We start from the raw sequence: 20,303 nt of genomic DNA, 5'->3' as shown, positions 1-20,303 counted from the left end.
TTTAGACATATGATGCATGGTCTTCCTTTCTCTCTCATGCGTATGAATGTTGTGTTTGTGCGGATGTGTGCGACTATATTTATGTGTGCACATGTGCACACAAGCTGGTGTATCTGTAGCCAGACGGCTGTCTCCTGGCATTGCTGTTCCCCTGCAGTGTGTGTGTATGGTTGTTGACAGTGTGGACGGTAATGTGTGATAGATCGCACTTCAGGGACCCCATAATCACATCAGCCTAACCTAGTCTATCAGCTGGGCACAATGGGATACCCTTCACTCCTCCTTTAATCTGCTCCATCTAGTTCTTCCTCACTCTTCTGTGCTTGCCTGTTTGGTCTGACTCACTGACTTTCTACCTGCGTTTCTATTTTTTCTGATCTTTATCAATCTGTGTTGCCCGACTTATATAAATTAGCCGTTTTTCACACTAATCTTTTTTGCTTGTAAAGTGTTCTGTTTTTCACGTTGAACTTAGACTTTTCTTTGTACTACAGACATTATTTACAAAAAAAAAATAATAACACAACAAAAATTTTGCATACGATTTTTTGGTGATGTGTATTTTTCTTCTCTTTATTTATCTTTCTTCTACAACAAATTTCTTGTATTTGTGTCACACTATATCACAAAACAAGATAAACCTCTGGACATGAGGAGAACAATCAGAGTGACTGATTTCAAGGTTAAGCACACTATCATATAATGGGTGTTGCTGAGAACACGTTGTGTTTGTAAGTGTCTTGAAACAGACGTCAAGGGTCGAGGTTGCATAGATAGCCCCAGGGCTCCCTCACACCGCGGTGCATCCGGCAAATGGCCCTTAGCCTTGCTAGCGCCGCTAGCCCACCGATCCATCATACCATATGTTCTCAATGGGGAAGCTAACGCTAATGACTGATGAGTGAATGGGAAGGGTGAGCATAAAGGGAGGGAGGGGAAAGAGTATGATGAGAAGAGGTGTAAGAAAAGGTGGTCGCTAGAAAAGGAAAAAGAGGTTAGAAGAAGAAACAGATGGTGGGTAGAAAAAGTTAGGGAGAGGCAATAAAAAGATGACAAAGTAGAAGAAAAAGTAAATAAAGAATAGTGGTGAAATAAAAAGGTTGGATGCAACCTTGGGAGACCTAAAATGAAAGATGACCATCAAGAAAGCTCTTCACGCCTTCTAAATTTGAGCAGAATAGCAGGAATAATGGTAAATGGTGACATGTGCTAACACAAACAAAACACACACTCCAAACAATGTTAAGTTCAAACTGAAATACTCTGAAATACATTTTAATCAGAATCTTACACTCCTCCCTGAAGCTTTTAGTTAATCTTAATGACAAGATAAAAAATGAGGTCACTCTGAACGTAGCTAAAAAAGGCAGAAAGTATTCGTAGGATGACGGTCATGCCATCAGAGCCTTTATACATTTTTTGTTTGCTTGATTACTTACTTTCAAGGAATATTTTTACCACTGGACAGTTGTATAGATGTGGATGTTTGTGAATGCATATCTGAGTGTTTTTAGATAAACTAATGGAGCATGAAAGGCCTTTCCGTACAAGGCCATTGTTTATATGCGATGAATAGAGTCCACGTGTCTGTCCCTGGCACTCAAAACTAAACACACCCTGCAGAGGGCACCCTGTTGACTGTGTGTGTTTGTGTTGGTTTCACTAAAATGTATATGTGTGAAGGCGTATGTGTTTGCATAAAGGAAAGAGAAAGAGTGCGTATTTGTCCCGCTGTGTGCTTGGCAGTGCCCTCAACAGTGCCATCCCGAGTGTGTTTCATCATCATCTGCCATGACAAAGATGTCTAATGACACACACATACAGCCACATACATACACATACACACACACAGTCCCATCTGTGCCATGGCATCCGGGTGTTTTGGGACACTGCAGGAGATTAGGAAAGGGAAACGACCCCACGTTCCTGCACCATGTGTTTAAATAGAGCCACAACACTTTATTTCTTTCTGTGATTTCTTCTTTTGACCCATTCTCTTGTTTTGGGTCACTGTTTGTTTCTTTGTTAAATGACCGCATATTATGAAATACAGCAACTTGTGCTTTTAATGTTAAGTCAAAACTTTTAGTTAAAATTATTAAAAATATAACAGTTAAGCAACAGGGGATTTAAAAGGTTATGTGTATTATCTCACCTGGAATATATGTATGGACTTTTCCCTTTTGAGTATCACCACAGCACACCAGACTACCATCTACAATCCGGCCGCCACAGCACTGGACCCCATAGCCATCCAGAAGGTTCCCACCGCAGCAGAGCTGGCCACCTTTTGCAGAGTAAGGAACGCCCCCACAGCAGCTGTCACCCAGCCCCACTGAGACTCTGCCCTGCGAGTGGTCAGGACAGCAGTATTCATCTACAAAGACAAGGACAGATGAAGGAAACACTTGAACAATATGGAAAAGAGCGCATCAAGTCAAGTAGAAAAGAACAAACTCAATGTAAGTGTTTAGATCAGAGCTAGATGAAACCTACTGGTTTTTACATGGACGTAGTATCCTTCACAGCACTGATGGTTGGGGAGGGGTGGAATTAGTTTGCCACTGCAGCACACAGGGCTGGAGGAATTACTGAAACTCAGGTAACGTCCCTCACAACAGTGATGATGTGGTTTCTTAGGGTACAATCTTCCTGTGCAGCAAACCTAATAATGAAATATTATGTGATAAAAGTACCTTTCAGTAAGAAAAAAACTAAAAAAACTAAAAAACTAAAAAACCACATGGTAAAATTAAACAGCTGTATAAAAGAGAAGGCCTTGAACAAACAGTTAGTTTAATCTCCAAAATACCACGTCTGATTACTTAACACCAATCAAAGAGAGGTAACCACTGGTTCTAATCCTAGAGGTTCAATACTTTTCAGAAATTTCTTTTGGTAGTTTTGTCCAGGGCAACATGGCCTGTGTACTGTCCAAGTGTGTTCACTTTTATATTTGAGTGAGTGAATATGAAAGTTTAAATGTTAGCCTTGTATTGTTGGTTGTGGTGGGTAGATCTAGACTCCCATGGAGCCAAGTTGGCTGGCATTCAATGACACCGGGATGGAAGAGAATGCAGATGACAAGTTAATCTGTTAAAAAGAAATTAATCATAAAGTGGATGAATGTGCATTGCACATAAATGCCTTATGCTTCATTGAGGAGCAGTAGGAGTGTGCTCAGTGCAGTGGAACAATACATTTTAACGCCAGTTAACCAGCCACATGCAGTATTCCAAGAAGTTTAAAAGTGCCACTTGCATTGTAAAACTAGCAAAGTCCAGCATTGGGACTGAGGAGGTTAGCAGTCGGAAAAGAAAATCTACTTGCAAAAATGCAAATTCTGAACATTTTCATATTTATTCACTTATTATCATTTGTTGTGTTTATTGATTTGAACTAAAATATGAAGATAAATATGATATTGGCTTCTGCAATAGAAAGTGTGATGTGTGTATAGGCTTGCAAATGGGGCAACTTTGCAAAGCAATATGAATAAAATTTGAGTTAGATCAGAGTTATGTAAATAAGACCAATTTACCATCTTTATTTCATGTGGAAGAGTGTTGGTATTCATATCGAACACATTGTATACATAAAGAACAGATAGTGGTGCAACCTTTTGCCCGTTTCAGGCCTCCTTCAAGCCAAATAGATGTCATCTCTATACTGATTAATAGTTTTTTTTTTATGAATTTATGCTAGTTACCTTTCATTTTCTTTAATTGCAACATGTGGATTATTGGTTTTGTTGCATGATTCAAGTCCCTGAATAACTTTCTCTGACATTTTTTTTCCATATAACAAGGATATGCAATCCATTCTCGTAATGGTTTTAAGCCGTTGCAATGATCAATAAAGCAATACTGTGAATTTTTTTTCGAGATATTGTACATAAAAAAAAGCAAAAACAAGGAGAAAATCACCTGACTATCAGGATGGAAGCATGATGTCTCACACACATCATCAGTGGCTGAACACTGCAAGTAGGAACATCTGAACTTTACACCACTTGCACCTACTACCCCTTTCCCCACAGGAGGAGTGATCCCTGCTGACCCGCTGACACACGACCTTGAAGTCTGTCGTAACACCTTGTAGCCGAGCATGATCCCATTCGGTCTGCCTGGGTGGGACCAGTCCAACCTAACAGCCCTGAAAGGACCAAAAGAAAAAAAAAAAATGAAAGAAAGAAAGGAGGCTAACAAGTGCCAGAGAAACTTGAAAAAAAATACATGATGTTATATTACTATAAAGCTTAATAATTAAGATTCACACTGCATCTCACTGTGGTGTCCTGCAACAAATATTGTGTTTCCTTCACAGTACGAGAAAGTCAATCTCCAATGAGTCTGTGGTGTCATGGTCAATACAACATGTGCTGTTCCTTTTACCATGGAATAATCAACATTAATCCATCCATCTTCTGCTGCTTATCCTGCACTCAGGGTCACGGGGGGATGCTGGAGCCTATCCCAGCTGTCAAAGGCTGGGACTGGTCGCCAGTCAATCGCAAGGGGCCACGTATACATTCGCTCACTCATTCCGGTCAATTTTCTCAATTTTTTCCAATTTTGGAATTACAAAATGATTAAGGATACAAGTTGCAACATGTTTAGAATATATTCAAGCATTACCTTGGACCAAGAACTTGTACATTAGGTGAGACCAGATCAACAGGGAGGTCTTCCACTGTGGTTGTCTGTGTAATATTACTCTTCACGCAAGCGTACACTGTGCACACCTCCACCTGAGAGATTTGCAAACATGACAGATCAAACACAGTGTGAACCTGTGCTGTGTATGTGCTTGGATGAAGGTGTTTCTGTTTTACCTCTACATCATAAACAGTGAAAGGCAGCAGATCCCCCAGCAGGTAGGACCCTGAGCTGTTGTCTACACTCCCACGGAGATGGTTGTTTATGTAAATATGGTAACCTGTAACTGCTCCATTGGGTTGCAGAGGAGGGGACCAGAGCACACGCACCATGCTGCTGTTAACAGGAACCACTTCTGGGGCAGACATCCCAGTGGGCTCTGAGGATGACAAGTGGAAGTGCACAGATATTCAACTTTACAAAAAAAAACACTATACCCCAAGGAAGATGTGACAAAAGTTCATCATCAATTACACTGTGAAAACTAGTTATATCAACAAAGACACTAAATTAATATGTTCTGCCTCCACTAATGTAGTGACATGAGGGCAAGACAGAGAGACATGATGAGCTTATTTTCTGAGGGAGATCTTCACATGACATTCTTTTGATAACTGCTTTAAAAATGTTTTGTTACTTTTCTTTTTTCATGATTAAACTTTCATTTCGGAGTTTGCGCATTTTTTTTAAGCCACAAGATTTTATCTTGTTTTCATATTTACATAGTCTGACATTCTTCTTAAATATAAAACAACTATTTTGGGGGGCTAGGCATATCCTTAGCAATATCACATATATTCAGTATATTAACAGGCTCACAACCTTGGATTGCTTGGAATATGCATTTGTGAGAGTGGGTGATAGAGACACCAAGCATACAGTGATTTAAACAGTACGAGAAAGGGACATACTGTGCTTGGTTAATAGAGGGACAAAGCTTGCCTATAACAAAAGCGGAGTCTTTGTCTGTCTGTTGTAGTGTGAGGGTGTGTATAGGGAGGTGGTTACCTGTGTGTCTGTATATGTGCAGTATTGCGTTGATAATGAAGAAAATGAAATGTAGTGCATTGTGGTGGTTTTAGATAAGTGCACTGGCGACCAATGAATTGGGTTAACTTCTCTTAGCTGAGTGCATTTTCATTTAGAAGAATGATAATATGATTGGCTGACCTCTCTTTCCTTGTTTCATGGCTAATAATGGTGAGGAGGTGAGCGGATGGTCCAATTTCTGGGTTTTACTGAATTCATTTATTCATTATCTACATTGCTTTGTCAAATTATACCCAACTTTCTCATTTGAAATATTAAAGACCATCTGCCTTCTTGTTATCACTCCTTGTAGCGCTCAACTCCCAAACACATGTTGATGGTGTGACATATCTACTAACATATGACAATATGTATGTGCAAAAAAACCAAATAAATTGGATTTGAGATGAGAGTATGTTTTGTGAGGATGTAATTGCGATGCGCAATGTAAAGTACTTTATTATGTTTAAAGTTGTGTAGATGAAGAGGCAGTCAGTGAAATTTGATGTATTATTCTATGTAAATGTGTGCTCAGCAAAGAGGAGTTGACTAAATTCATTGTGACCAATGCACTTGTCCAAATCTAACCTCCTGCTCCCCATTTCATTTACTGTAGGATGACATTATAAGTGCAACACACACACACACACACACACACACACACACACACACACACACACACACACACACACACACACACACACACACACACACACACACACACACACACACAATTCTTCAAATTTCTTGCCAATTAGCCCTGATATTAGCAGTGCCCTATAGATTGCAGGATGTGTTAAGATGGTTGGTAGGGTTGAGCTGCATTTGTTAAAATATGTAAAACATATTTAACCCACAATTGTGTGTGTGTGTGTGTGTGTGTGTGTGTGTGCACTCTTATGGTTGTAAAATAATGAAATTACCTCCAGAGCCCTCTCAGTTAAACGAGCCGTGCTTTGCCTTTAGCACCTAATGATTTTCTAATGTTTTTAATGCACTTTTTATTATACTACTCAGATTAGGGAGAAAGAGAACGGGCTGTGACATATCATTGTACTGTGAAAGAGACAGATCTTATTGTGAGGGAGAGAGACTGAGAAGCAGAAACAGTGATCAAAAATAATTTATGGAGTAAAGTGCTACTTGACATAGAGTTGAGTGGCTTGGCGGATTAGAATACAATACTGAGGGACGAGTATGAGATTTTAAAACTAATAGAATATAGTAGTAATGATAACCAGCACCATTTTTGGGGCCATTCACAATCAGACAAAGTATAATGCCATGTAGGAAAATAGATTATACCCCATTTTCTCAGGCTCTAATAAAGAAACCAGATAGAATATATTGTATATCTTTTCGGTGCTTCTGTGGGAATAATGTTTTATATCTGTATTTTTATGACTTCCCATACATATAACAAGCTATGCTCGCATCCTTTTCTAGGTCATAGGGCCATTTGTGTGTATTGACAACAAACATTTTTATAGTACCTGAGATGTGGCTTACATGTGCTCCCTGTATTGATTTCATGCCTCACAACATGATGTATTTATTGTCTCCACTGAACCAGAGACAAAGATAAATGTCCGTTTACACAGACACAAATGTATACACAGCATTCACAAACACATTGCTCTAGGGTATAATCTGAACAAAGATGTAAACAAAAAGATATTTCTTACCATATAAGAACCAGTTAGACCCAAGACGATTTTAAGCTGAAAACACCCCCATTCTCCTCGGTATTCATTTTGAGTACAACTTGACAACCAGACACTAGCATCGTCACACAATCTAATCTATCATCATCTTATATCCTTTATTACAATCCAAACTATTAGGGACTTCACTTATATTTAGTTGTTCAAATTAACCAATAAATGTTAAACATAAATATCACACATACCTCCATCTGCTGTTGTAACATTAACCAATGACTTAGTTGTATTGTGAGCAGCGTTGGAAACCTGTAGCGACACCAAGTAAGTGGTACTGGGCCAAAGGTCAGTGATCACTGTAGAGACGGCCTCGGCCGGAAAGGCAAAGTCTCGTCTTGAATGGGCTGAATCAATTCTGAGATAGTACAGTTCCACATCTCCTTGCAAGTCTGACAAAGCTGATAAGGACAGAGGAAGTACAGTGAATTAAAACAAGGTCTTCTATGCTATTCTTGATGATTGTAAATTGCGATCATTGAACAACTTTCCATAAGTTTGCTTTCAGTGAGTAATAAGTGAACCTTCTAAAACCACACACACACACACACACACACACACACACACACACACACACACACACACACACACACACACACACACACACACACACACACACACACACACACACACCTGGGGGGAAAATATTGCTTTGCCCTTACTGAGTTTGTATTTAATAAGGGACTCTTAATTTAGATTCTCACTGATTGTTTAAAACTGTTAAAAGTCTAAAAGTAGCCAACTGAAGTTCCGAAAGCATGACAAGCATTGAAGTTTTGATTTTTATTTACTTATCTATTTATTATGATATGCCAAAAATTTCAGTAATAGGGTGACAGCGATCCGGTGGGCTAAACTTGGGCACACTGACAAAGTATGTGGTGCTTGAATTGTTTAAGAGAAACATCAGCTTTTTATTTCTAACAAAATAACTTTATTATTCAATGAGTAGTCATTCATGGCAAAAAGCACAAAATACTATCAGGCCACTGTAGCGTGCAAAGTTTCATGGTTGCCCCAATGGGTTTTTTGTCTGGCGGCTGTGGTTTTTCTGACGAGATACGTTCTTTCTATGAGCATTATACATCTAACTCGTGACTATAATATCATCCCTAAACACACAGAAAAATGATCAAAACGGTGCTTTCAGAAAAGTTTAAAAATCTGTTTGAAATGCACGTTTGAGATTAGGGTCTTACATGGCCGGGTCCAGTGGACCTGAACAGCTGTGTGATTGACAGCATGGGCTGACAGAGACGGAGGGGAGAGAGGAATCCCAGCCATGGTTGTTGCAGCGACAATCTCTCCTGCAGACGAGCCCAAGTCATTATGGACCACCAACTGGTATTGGTAACGAGTGAATCTGGTGAGAGAAAAGATTTTGCTTTCAAAATGAACATAGCATAGAAATAGCATGTAAAATGGTATTTGAATGTAATAATGTAGTTATTAATATAAGTAGTTTTGTAACCGCTATGATGCAAAAATACATAATATGGATATTCTCTTGGAATGACATCTAAGTTCCAAATTATATCTGAAATATTGAATAAAATAGCAGACGAGGGCCCTCATAATATGTTTCACTATACTTTTATTTATATTAACATGATGACTAGATGAAGAAGGAGGAAGAAATGCTGAATTATGTGTCATCTATTTTTACTTTTAAAAAGCAATATTTAAGCCAAAAAGTACTGACAAAAAGTTTGTTAGTTGACTACTTGAATAAAGCACAGTAGAGACGCAAACTCAAAAAGTGTACACCCAGAGCCGTTTAGCAAGCATGGGGGAAAAAAAAAAATCAGCTTCCGCCAAGTGCCAAACTGAGATTAGGGGACGCTGTGTGAAAAACAATTTAATTCTTTGGGATATTTGCTTAATGTATCTTTGAGCGGTATTAAAAGATCGGCATCAGCGGCAGCTCGCCGATCGGCTCTGCACACACGGTTTGCTGCAGCGCCAGCGTTTGCTCTAGAGCTCATTTCAGTAATCTCACCTGCTTAGGCCTTTATCTTGGTAGAACAATTTGGTGCCGGAGTAAACATGAAGCCAGCGATGGAGATCTTCAGAAGGGGGAGGGGATGTGGCTGTTTCTATGGGGACTGTGGTGATGGCCAGAGGCTGGTAGGTTTTACGTCTGAGCAACTCATATCTGAAGGGGAAATTTGAATAAAAGGAAGCACACATGCAGATGAATGTTTAGGAATGTATTTACATATGACACGTGCACAACTTTTCTGTAGGAGCACCTTAGCCACATAGAAACACACACGGAAACCGACACATCTGTCCGTGCACATAAAAACTTACACAGTTTTCAGCTGACTTTTTGTCTTATCGCTCATTTCCTCCTTCTCTGTCTGTTTTTCATCATCTCTATTCTTCTGTCTTTACTGTATCTCATCCCTTCCTCAATCCCTCCCTCCCTGTTGTTTTTCTGCAGGGTTTGTGTTTTCCTTTCCCCACAGTGATGCTAATTTCTGCTGTAATCAGAAAAGAAGGGCTTAATGCCACCTTTTAACCAACCCTCTTAGACAAACACACAGAGCTGAGCTGAGCAGAACAGAGAGATGGGCTCATGCATTTTAATTGCCTGGAAGGAAAATGGACCTTTATTTTAAGCCTAATTGTTGACAGAGTAGAACAGGACAGAACAAAAACGGACAAAATGCACATTAAGAGGGAGAGAAGACTGATTAAAAAAAAGCAGAGCACTTGGCTCATTACCAGGATACTTGTGTGAGTGGCTTGTTAACGTTAGCTCCTATCTGCTAGTTTGCTTACGTTTTTTTTCACTGGTAGTTAAGCTTCACAAGATGATGTCTCCACATCACATACCATATTATTTTGGAATGTCTGGGTTCTAAAGTTGTGTTGCATTAGAATATTCAGGAGACAAAATAGTGGATGGAGATAATGCTAAATGATTCAATAAAGTCCCTCATAGAGAGCCATTTAAAACCAACTATTTCACAATATATCTTATTTTGGTATATTATTTTATAAGATGCCAGAGAGGCATTTATACAGACAGGTTTTGAAGAGACTTTTTAACTGCTGCTTAGACTCTTCACTTGTCTTTTTTTAAAGCAACAATAGTGACATCGTGCTCAGAATGCAGTGTAGTAATCCATATTATGTGTCAGAAATACTAGTTTTTCGAATGAATTGTTTTGACTGACTGATTATTGCAGTCACTGCTGTCTAAAGAAAGGCCACATTTGAACACAACTTGAGGTATAGGGTGTTTTTGCAACTGATACACATTATTCTGTTTCTTTTAAACATCTGTTCCAATGGAACTTAAGAACCAAGGATCAACCGATTATGTTCAGAAAACTAGCAAATAATTTTCTGAATAAAAATCGCAAAGTGTGCACAAAATATAATATAGTTATTCTTATGCAGGTTAAATATGAAATCAAGGAAGATAAATAGTTTTTATATGTTGTCAGAATAATGCATATTTCTACCTGATGTTAGGTCCATTGGGTCGTTTTGGTGAGTCCCAAGAGATTGCAAGGAAGGACTCACTAACTGCAACCACTGAAAGAGTTGAAAGTCCTTGCGGACTTGTGGGTAATGTGGCAGCCTGGGTTGGCAGGCTCTCAGTGCATCCTCCCTCCTGCCCATCTCCCTTGGAACATGCCAACACAGTAACACTATAGTTTGTGTATGGAATCAAGTCTTGGATTGTGATTTTCAACTCCTTGTTACTCTCAAGGAAGATGCGAGGTTCAGGGAGCCGGATCTCATAGCCATGAATTTCCCCATTAGGAATGAGAGGGGGGGACCATGTGACCTGTAAGATAGGATTTGGAAACGATCCGTGTAAGAAACAATAGCGTTGTATATCAGATTAATATTGAAACAATCAAAGCATTCCGTTAATCCTCTTTAACTGTCCAGAAAAAAACACATTTTAGTGCTTGGCTGCACATTTCCAAGCATTTCCAACACGCTCATGACCGCACAAAGCTTTTAGATGGATAAACTGCAGGAAGTCATGGCAAAGTGTGCGCATATGTGTGTGTGTTTATGCGCACACTTGTGCATGCAGGGCTTTGTGGTGTGTGGTGATTCAAACACATATCTGATCAGTTGCATGTGTTGTGAAGTTGGAGTGCTATGAGATGCTATCATATAGGCAGCAGTCCTTTGTGCGGGCATTGTCACATGTGTATGTCTGCGATCAAATCTCTTGCGGGTAAAGGTAACCTGACTTTGACTTGAGAAGACGATTCCTTTCATTACATTTAAAATAGGACATGCACACATAGACACACCCAACCGCATGCGCATACACAAACACCATTCTAAAATAATGAAAGCAGCTGGTAATGGAATTGCTGCATGCAAAAACAAAAGCTTGCTGATCTTGAGCACTGCATCTGATTTGGAAACCGTTCAATCCGTCAGCATTTTAGTGTAAGGAGGAAGGTAACTGACAGTGAGAGAGGTGCACATTCGTGCACGTGAACACACACGAAGCAAATTGAAAATTTTAAAGGAATACTATACAACAAATGTTTGTTGATACATCCTCGTACAGATGGCTATACATTAACTAACACATTTAAAAATTGGACACATGCACTAATGTTAGTGTACTCTCACACAGTTATGATACAACCTGTCATGTAAAATAAGTGATCAGTTCATAGATCGTCAGGACTTATGAGTTTAGGCGATTACGTGGTCAAATGTTGATGAGAATATTATGAATGAATGTCAAGAATAATTATTTCTCATGCAACCTTGACAGTAATTTAAGAGTGCGTGTGAGGTGATTGAACCCACACACACAAATGCATGCACATGAATGCACGTGCACACATGCACACACACGCGCACGCACGCGCGCGCACGCACGCACGCACGCACGCACGCACGCACGCACACACACACGCACACACACACACACACACACACACACACACACACACACACACACACACACACGGCCAGGGTCATGTTGAGTTAGGTAGCTCATTTCCCAAAGTGCGTGTTGGGTGTGCTTTGTGGTAGAAGTCATTTACAGATTGAATAGCCTGATGTAATCTAGAGATGGTGAAGACAGCAGAGACCCTGGTTTGACACAGACCACCAGGGCTAAGGCCAGTGCAGTCTATGTGTGTGTATGTGTAGCTTTGTATATGTTTATGTATATATGAGGTAGAGAAAATCAGATGATAATGCTTAGAGTGAAAGAGAATAGGTGAGGGTGTTAGCAGTTGTATAGTATCTGTGTGCAGGTCATTGTGCCTGTATGCTACTGTGTATAGCAAAAAAGGCATTGAAATAAGTTTTAAGTAGAAAAAAAGGATTACATCAATTCTACTACACACTTCCAAGCACTGAGTATGCATACACTCTCATGTCGTCAAGGTTTTTTCCCAAACTCTCGGTCTCATATAACTAAGTTAATATTTTATATAATCCTTGATGGTCAACAGATGTGGACCCTAATACCTTTACGTGTCTCAACTAAAGAGCACTGAATTATCCAGTGATTTTTAGAATAAAAGCACAGTTATGGAAGAAAATGACAAATGAAATGCTTGATTAAAATGTCAGCTGCCTTTGGTTAACTTGTTGCTAATTCAGTTTGATATTAAATTTAAAACACTAATGGAGCGCTCTACATTTTGTGTTTGTAGGGTCATGCTAACAAGCCATTTGCCTTCTTAAATGATGAGGCATCAGTGAATTAATACCAAAGTTAATACCAGTAGTAAACTGGGCTTGATCTATTCTCAGTTCATTAATCTATTAATATACTTAATGACAAAAATAACATATAAAAAAACAACAACAACAATATATTACATAAATGAACTTAAATTTGATCTGATGTTAAAGTGCAAATGTGTAAAAAAAAGTTATTGGATTTAGGATAGAACAGTTTTTTTTTATGCATTGATGCTCTCAGTGGTCTTTTGATACACTTTCTGTTCAACTGGTATTCTTAGCCTCACTGCTGTTGACAAATTTTCTTCAAGGCTCAATTTTGAAATGAATTGAGAGACGATGGTCTGTCCAATTCACATAAACAGGAAGATTTCTTGATTGAGTTGTCTTTTTCTTTCAGCTATGTCTTTAAAAGGTCGCCGCAGCGAATCATCTGCCATCATCTAGCCCTATCCTCTGCATCCTCTCCTCCAGACAACCTAACTTTATGTCCTCTTTCATGACATTTATATTAAGCGGTTAAAGACAATGAGAATTGGAGGGAGAAGGCATTATGAAATAAAAAAAACTAACGAAAAAATATAAATTACAATATAAGAATGGAGAAGTCATATGCAGTGCATATAAGTGAGTGAGAAATCATTTAGAGAATGAAGGGAAATACTCAAAATCCTCTGTGTTGTCAAGGTCAATTGGTAACCAGGAAGCGGCCTGCCTGCCTGTCCAATTAGCATCAACCAGGAAGGAATACATTCCCTCTTGAATCTGTGACCCCTAAAGCTGTACAGCTGCAGATATGACAGGGGTGGTTCTGAAATAATGACAAGCATTAGCATTTTTTTGCTGTTAGCATTAGTGGAAGGCTATGAGTGAGCGCGTGTGTGCTCGCCTGCATACAATATTGTTTCTGTGACTCTCATTGATAGGCCTTGATGTGGGATTAGCCAGTGCAGGAATTTATCGCTGGCCCCTCCTTCAAAATGGCGGACAGGAAGGAAGCTGTCTTCGACAGGGTCACAGCCCCACCCATTTTCTGAAGGGGACCTTGAGTTGAATGTTTTTATTTCTCATTAAATCCCAAGAGGGAAAGACAGATGAATCAGTGTGACATTGCTTTGTCTTTTCTCTGATGTCAAATGAGCAAATGGGGGTATTCTGAATTAGGCAAAATGTATATTCTTAATAGAGACACTGAACTATTTTGACCACACATTCTGTCATTAAGTTCGATACTTTCATTAATCATTGACGGTTCCTATTAATAATGATTTACTGATACCTAAACATTTTACTTAACTATAATTATATTCATATCAAATTGCATTTCAGTTAAAAAGTAAAATCCAAATATGCTAACCTGAATTGACTCTGGCCCCAAGACCTCCACTCGTGGTGGACTCAAGCCAGCTGGTCGAGAAGGTCTGGTGGTGACACTAACCCAGGGTCCTGCAAGTATGTATCAGCAGTCTAATTATCTAATGCAAAATCATACAGGTAAGGTTTAATGGGGGCATATATTGATTAGAGTTGGCACAGAGAGGTAGAATTCATGAGGCTGACACATGGCAGTATAAACTACTGAATACACATAACATCACTTTGATTTAATGTGATTCCTAATGAGCCCATAATTACTATCTAACCTGTGGAGCTACCAGCTTGGTTTTGAAGAACAAGTCGATACTGGTAGCTTGTCCACGGACTGAGAGCTGATGAGGAATCCAGAAAGGAGAAAGGAGGAGGGTCTGTTGAGAGGTGGCCCACTGTGGATATCTCTTTAGTCCCAACAACTCTGCGTTGAATCAGCCACCTATATCAAGCACAGGAAATAGAAATCCGAAATAAGATATGTACCTACAAATAAATGACATAAGGAGATTACATTTGTTGGATGTCATCATCCTTTACCCTTCGAGAGGTCCATTACTCCTCTCTGGTGCACCCCAGGACAAGAGAACAGAGGTCGGCGTATTGGAAAAAACATGGGGTGCAGGAAGTCCTTCAGGGGGGGCTGGCGGGGTTCGGAATGGCTGAGATGTTCCAGACACTGAGCAACCCACACTGGTGCAAGCTTCCAGCTAGATGTAGATAATTTTTGAGAAATAAAAATGCAGTGTGTTTTGATGAGAGGATAGCATGCTCCTTGAACCACTCAATCACTGGCATAACCAGCTAAAGGAAAAAAATAAATGCCTTCATAATGTTTTCTTTTTTTTGAGTGTTATATCTAAGAAGCTTTAACTTGTTAAACTATAATGAGCATTGGCTAGAATAGCAAATCATACCTGAAGACTGTAGGTCTGGTATGGGAAAAGGTCAAGCAAGGTGTAGCTTGTGGTGTTCCCTGAAACAGTTACAGATTGAGGCGCTGGAGTGACAGATGGAGAATTCAAAGCTAAACTAGCAGAAGTGGAAAGGGGTCTTTGGAGAGGGTCTTCGCCATTTGACGCTTGTTCTGGGTCTGACGATGATATGTTGTGGTCAGGGTTCTGGGAGGTGTAACTGGGAGTCGTGTGATTAAATACTGGTCCAGAACCATGCATAGAAGTGAGCACTCCAGCCTGAGTGCTTGATGCTGCGCTCAGGTCAGAATTTAAGCTTAAGCTATGTTTCATGCTCGTCCTGGGCTGGACATTTGAAATTGGGACATAGTTGTGGTAAAGATAAAGTGAGTAATTAGTTATGATCCCATTTGGTGGAGACGGAGGACCCCAGGAAACTGATACACTTCGAGGAAGGAGTTCTGAGACAACTGGAATGTCCACTGGACCTGGAGCTAATGACAAAAACAAAGACAAAGAGGGACAGGCGGTAAACAAGAGCAACAAAAAATACTGATTACAAAGAATATTGATTGATTGGGTATGAGTGTGTGTGTGTGTTTGATCCTTCATTTATTTGTGTGTGCCAAAGAGTCACAACTAGTGTAATTGTAGGAAAGAGGGACTTTCCATCTGAGAAATTGAAATAGAAAAGCTCGCTCTTTCTGAAAAGTCTTGCCCTGAGCCAAATTTACTTACTTAGAGTAAGCCTTCTTCTTCTTTCTCTCCTTTCGGCTTTTCCCTTCAGGGGTCGCCACAGCAAATCAACGTTCTCCATCTAACCCTATTCTCTGTATCCTCCTCTCTCACACCAACTACCTTCGTATCCTCTCACTACGTCCATAAATCTTCTCTTTGGTCTTCCCCGAGACCTCCTGTCTGGCAGCTCCAATTCCAGCATCCGTCTACCAATATATTCACTATCCCTCCACTGTACATTACCGAATCATCTCAGTCTGGCTTCTCTGATCTTCTCTCCAAACTTACTAAGAGTAAACCAAACAGATTATATTAATTGTGGCTATGAGTATGAGTTAAGAGAAGGACTTCAAGGAGTGGGCAAAATGTTATTCAGCTGTCAAAGAAGGGCCCTTCCATTGTAATCAATTAAAGAAACAAAAGAGGTCATAGAATATCACCATCACAGTACATACCATTTTAGACTGACTGTACAGTTGTAAAACTTGAACAGCAATAAGCCTATTTAGACCTTTAGATCAATGCTGGCTTTGTCCTTGCATGGAAAGGAAGATTCTGTTGTCAGAAAATGCAGTGAAGATACATCCGACATGTTAATCAGAAAATATTGTTGTATGCAGCTGCAAGCCCCCTCATAATGTAACTGGTGCAGGCCCTTTAAACAACTTTGTATTAGTATTGGTAGCATTGCTTAGATAAATGTACACAAAAATGTATATTTATGCAGACATTTATCTGACTTATTACATTAAAAAAGTAATAAAGTGTGGCTATAAGGCATGCAATGAGACCAAACCGGATTACAAGCACACTGACAACCCCTTTTTGCATATACAGTACAGGTAGCGGTCTTTGCAAGCTGCTTGATTTTTAATTTGGGTTTTGTGTATATTCATGCTCACAACCTTTCTGACCTGCAGGTAGAGTCTTAAATTCGTATTTCCAAAATGATCATTCATATGGTAAGGGATATATCAGGCCAAAGGCACACACATATGACTTGCATAAGCACAGGCTCTGGCACAAGTCTTGTCAGGGGGATATTTCACTCCAAAGTAGCTCATTTGAAGGTAATGCCCCCACCCCCTGCCTCCCCTGGCATTTACATCCCACTGTACTGCTCTATAATGGACACACACAGATGTGTTTTCACATACATAGACACACACTCTTCCTGCTTCAACACACACTCACATGCCTACACCCACAGTGATGCAGTAGAGCAGTAATGGTGCTATGTGAAGGGCAAGCAGATCAAGGTGACTGAGCGGACTGAGAGACCGTGCTGCGTCGCTAAGTGCTACCGCTAACCGCTAACGGCTTTCCCAGATGGCAATGTGTGTGCAGGTGTGTAAGGAGGGGCGACAGACAGAGAATTCAAGCCGAAGCGTGCATGACTGTATGCAAGATAAAGTGTGCAAGCAAGCATGTGCATTGGTATGTAAGCATGGGCACAGAAATTGCAAAAAATATGCTTGTGTTGAGGGCAGTCTTGATATTGATCCTTCTTATCCCAAGCTAGCGTTCAACTGTTCTTAACTTGGCTGCAGGTTTTGACATCCTGTATATTTAGATACCCAAATATACACATTTTAAACTGCTTAACTCCATTTTTAATCAGTCTTATAAAATGTCAAGCATTCAGAACCAACATAAACATAAGATTTTTGTTTTATAACCTCTTGACAAAAGTCTATCTTGATTCTTTTTTGCCTTTACTTTTTGTTGCGGCCTGGCCCCTTCTGCCATTCTTACCTGTGCTTTTGGGGGCAGTTTCTCTGTCTCTCTGTCTCTCCCTCACACCCCTTCCCTCTGTTCTCCTTGCTAAATAAACAATTCAGAGAGTTGACCTTTTGGGTTAACAGGTTTTTATGCTAGCTCTACTCAGCACTCACACTGATTCAATTACAACCAAAGGTCCACTGAACCTCACGAATAACCAAGGAGCCTGTATGTCTGTCTGTCTGTCTGTCTGTCTGTGTCTACCAGCTGGTCCGGGTACCTGCTGCAGGCTTGTTCATATTTTGCAAATTGGGGTTTTTCCACTTCCTGTTTGCTCAGTTAGGCATCCTGTATTCTTGATTGTCTTACAGCACTCTCCCCTGACTGATTGGGATTTTGGCCCGTCCAAACAAGTTCAGATTAGAGATGATTAGATCTCATATGCAACGTCTCACACTGTAAATAAATATACCACAGAACGAAACTCCGTCACCTTGATCAAGCCCATCTCACCAACCCAATGTAACCCCCAGTTTTTGCTCCCTCCACGACTTACCCAACACTCTCTCTCCCACTAAGTGTTGAGTGTTATTTAAGCTTTACTGGCGCATGTAAAATTCTGCAATTTGAAGGGCTGTTAAGTTTTTCAATTGAAATTTTCATTTAAGATGCAGGTGATGCTTTTTCTCCCCCCTCTCTTTTTTTTTTATTTTACAAACGCTTTACTGCTCTCTGGACAGGAGGGAACAAGTGTTGGGGGAATGAGCAGTAACCCTGATCTCTCCCTCTCTTTCTTTCTCTCCTTCTGTTATTCAATCTCATCTTTTCCATAGTCCTTTTCTTCTCTTTTAACCCTCTTTCATTGCAAGCTTTCCCCTCCTGACTTCCACTCTCTTTAGCGCTTCTCTGACCCGCAAGTCTCATCCTCTCCCTTTGTCCCACCTTCCACATCTCGAAATCCTCCTCCACCCAGAAAACATAGGGCTAAAACTGGAGTGTGGGGCCACCAAGCCTTAAATTATATTTATAAGGACTTGGTTAGCATAGTAGTAACATAATCAACAGACAAGGGCTGAGGGTAGGGTGGGAGGGCATTTTGTGTGTGTGTGCATGTGTGTGTGTTCCTAATGGCCATTCTTTGAATAAGATGTCTTTGAATAAGTGAGTCATCCAGGTTTGAGTGCAGACAAGCAACACAGGTTTGCATATTTAGTGTGAATTAGGGTTGGTCTGTGTACATGTGTCTATATTTGTATGAAGTCTAATAAAAAGCAAGTACACGACTGTTATTCCTAGCCATGCAAATCAGTGGGTTTTTTTGTGGACAAGTGTGTGTGAGAATGCTTTTGAGGGTGAGTTGAAGCCCAGAGGAGTCATAATGAGGACAAATGCTCAGCATTACAGTTATCATGATACTTACGACACGGTGTCAAAACATGACAACTAATATGGTAGGAATATACATGGCATTTTCTATATGTTTTCTATTTTTGTAGATTATTTAGTGTCACTGCTACTTAAGAAGATACAGTACTTAAGAGGGGAAGAAGAGAGGTTGAGAAAGAGGCAGCTGCAAGATCAAGGTCATGAGATTATGCGATTGATTTATATCAATAACATCATAAATATATATATATATATATGTATATATATTACCCTTCAATTACCATCCAAATAACTTGTCAGTCATTCTAATTTTTCTGGATTTCATTCCTTCATCATTCACAAACACCTCATCTATGCATGTTGAAAACCCCAAACCATGCAAATTATTTTTTTGCATTCAAGTCATATGTCAGTTGGTGTGTAACATATTTACCAAGCTGAAATAACAAATGAAAATATGCACACCTCAAGAGGTTAACTCTGAATTAAAGTTAAAAAATATCTTCTGACAGCAGTTGTAAAATGACTTGTTCTGACTATACATGCAAGTAGAAAAACAGACTAAGCAGGAACTGGTGAAGACATCAATTATTTCGTCTAGGAGTACACTGGATTACACTGTAACACTGGAGAAACACTGTCACTCCCTCATTAAATAACTTGAAATCTCTGTTATTTATCCCAAACTTGTTTTATTTTCTCCTTTGTATTCATTTTACAAATGGCTCAAGTTCAAGTTTGAACTCAACCTCTCCCCATCTCTCTGTCTCACACACACACACACACACACACACACACACACACACACACACACACACACACACACACACACACACACACACTACCACTCTCTCTCTCGCTCTCTCTCTCTCTCTCTCTCTCTCTCACTGTTTCTCTCTCAATCTCTCTCAGACTGCTAGGCTAAGATCATTTTGTCACAACAGTGCTTTTAATCATACTCTCTATAACACTCTATAACACAAATACATGTATACCTCTGACAAAAAAACACACAGACACACACACACACAGACACACACCCTCTTAGATCACTTAGCTGGTGTGAACATGGGAGT

General features: G+C 39.8%; 1 protein-coding gene across 1 annotated transcript in view; it reads right to left on the bottom strand.

The window, feature by feature from the left end:
• The window catches only part of ush2a (Usher syndrome 2A (autosomal recessive, mild)), a 190,570-nt gene that overhangs the window by 57,504 nt on the left and 112,763 nt on the right, over nt 1-20,303 (bottom strand). The window contains exons 50-62 of the mRNA XM_086174562.1: nt 15,385-15,875; nt 15,008-15,177; nt 14,743-14,909; nt 14,457-14,545; nt 10,882-11,210; nt 9,405-9,560; nt 8,605-8,768; nt 7,597-7,806; nt 4,835-5,037; nt 4,638-4,750; nt 3,927-4,155; nt 2,497-2,665; nt 2,156-2,377 (exon numbers count right to left, since the gene is read on the bottom strand). Coding sequence (XP_086030688.1) covers nt 2,156-2,377; nt 2,497-2,665; nt 3,927-4,155; nt 4,638-4,750; nt 4,835-5,037; nt 7,597-7,806; nt 8,605-8,768; nt 9,405-9,560; nt 10,882-11,210; nt 14,457-14,545; nt 14,743-14,909; nt 15,008-15,177; nt 15,385-15,875 — 2,712 coding nt within the window. The remainder of the gene's footprint in view (nt 1-2,155; nt 2,378-2,496; nt 2,666-3,926; nt 4,156-4,637; nt 4,751-4,834; nt 5,038-7,596; nt 7,807-8,604; nt 8,769-9,404; nt 9,561-10,881; nt 11,211-14,456; nt 14,546-14,742; nt 14,910-15,007; nt 15,178-15,384; nt 15,876-20,303) is intronic.

The sequence above is a fragment of the Fistularia commersonii genome, chromosome 27, assembly GCF_037954325.1.
Source record: "Fistularia commersonii isolate RoL2024-O1a breed Wild chromosome 27, RoL_Fcom_v1.0, whole genome shotgun sequence".
In the NCBI taxonomy this organism is placed as follows: Eukaryota; Metazoa; Chordata; class Actinopteri; order Syngnathiformes; family Fistulariidae; genus Fistularia; species Fistularia commersonii.
Note: the sequence above shows the minus strand (reverse complement) of the source record. Positions and strands in the feature narration are given on the sequence as shown.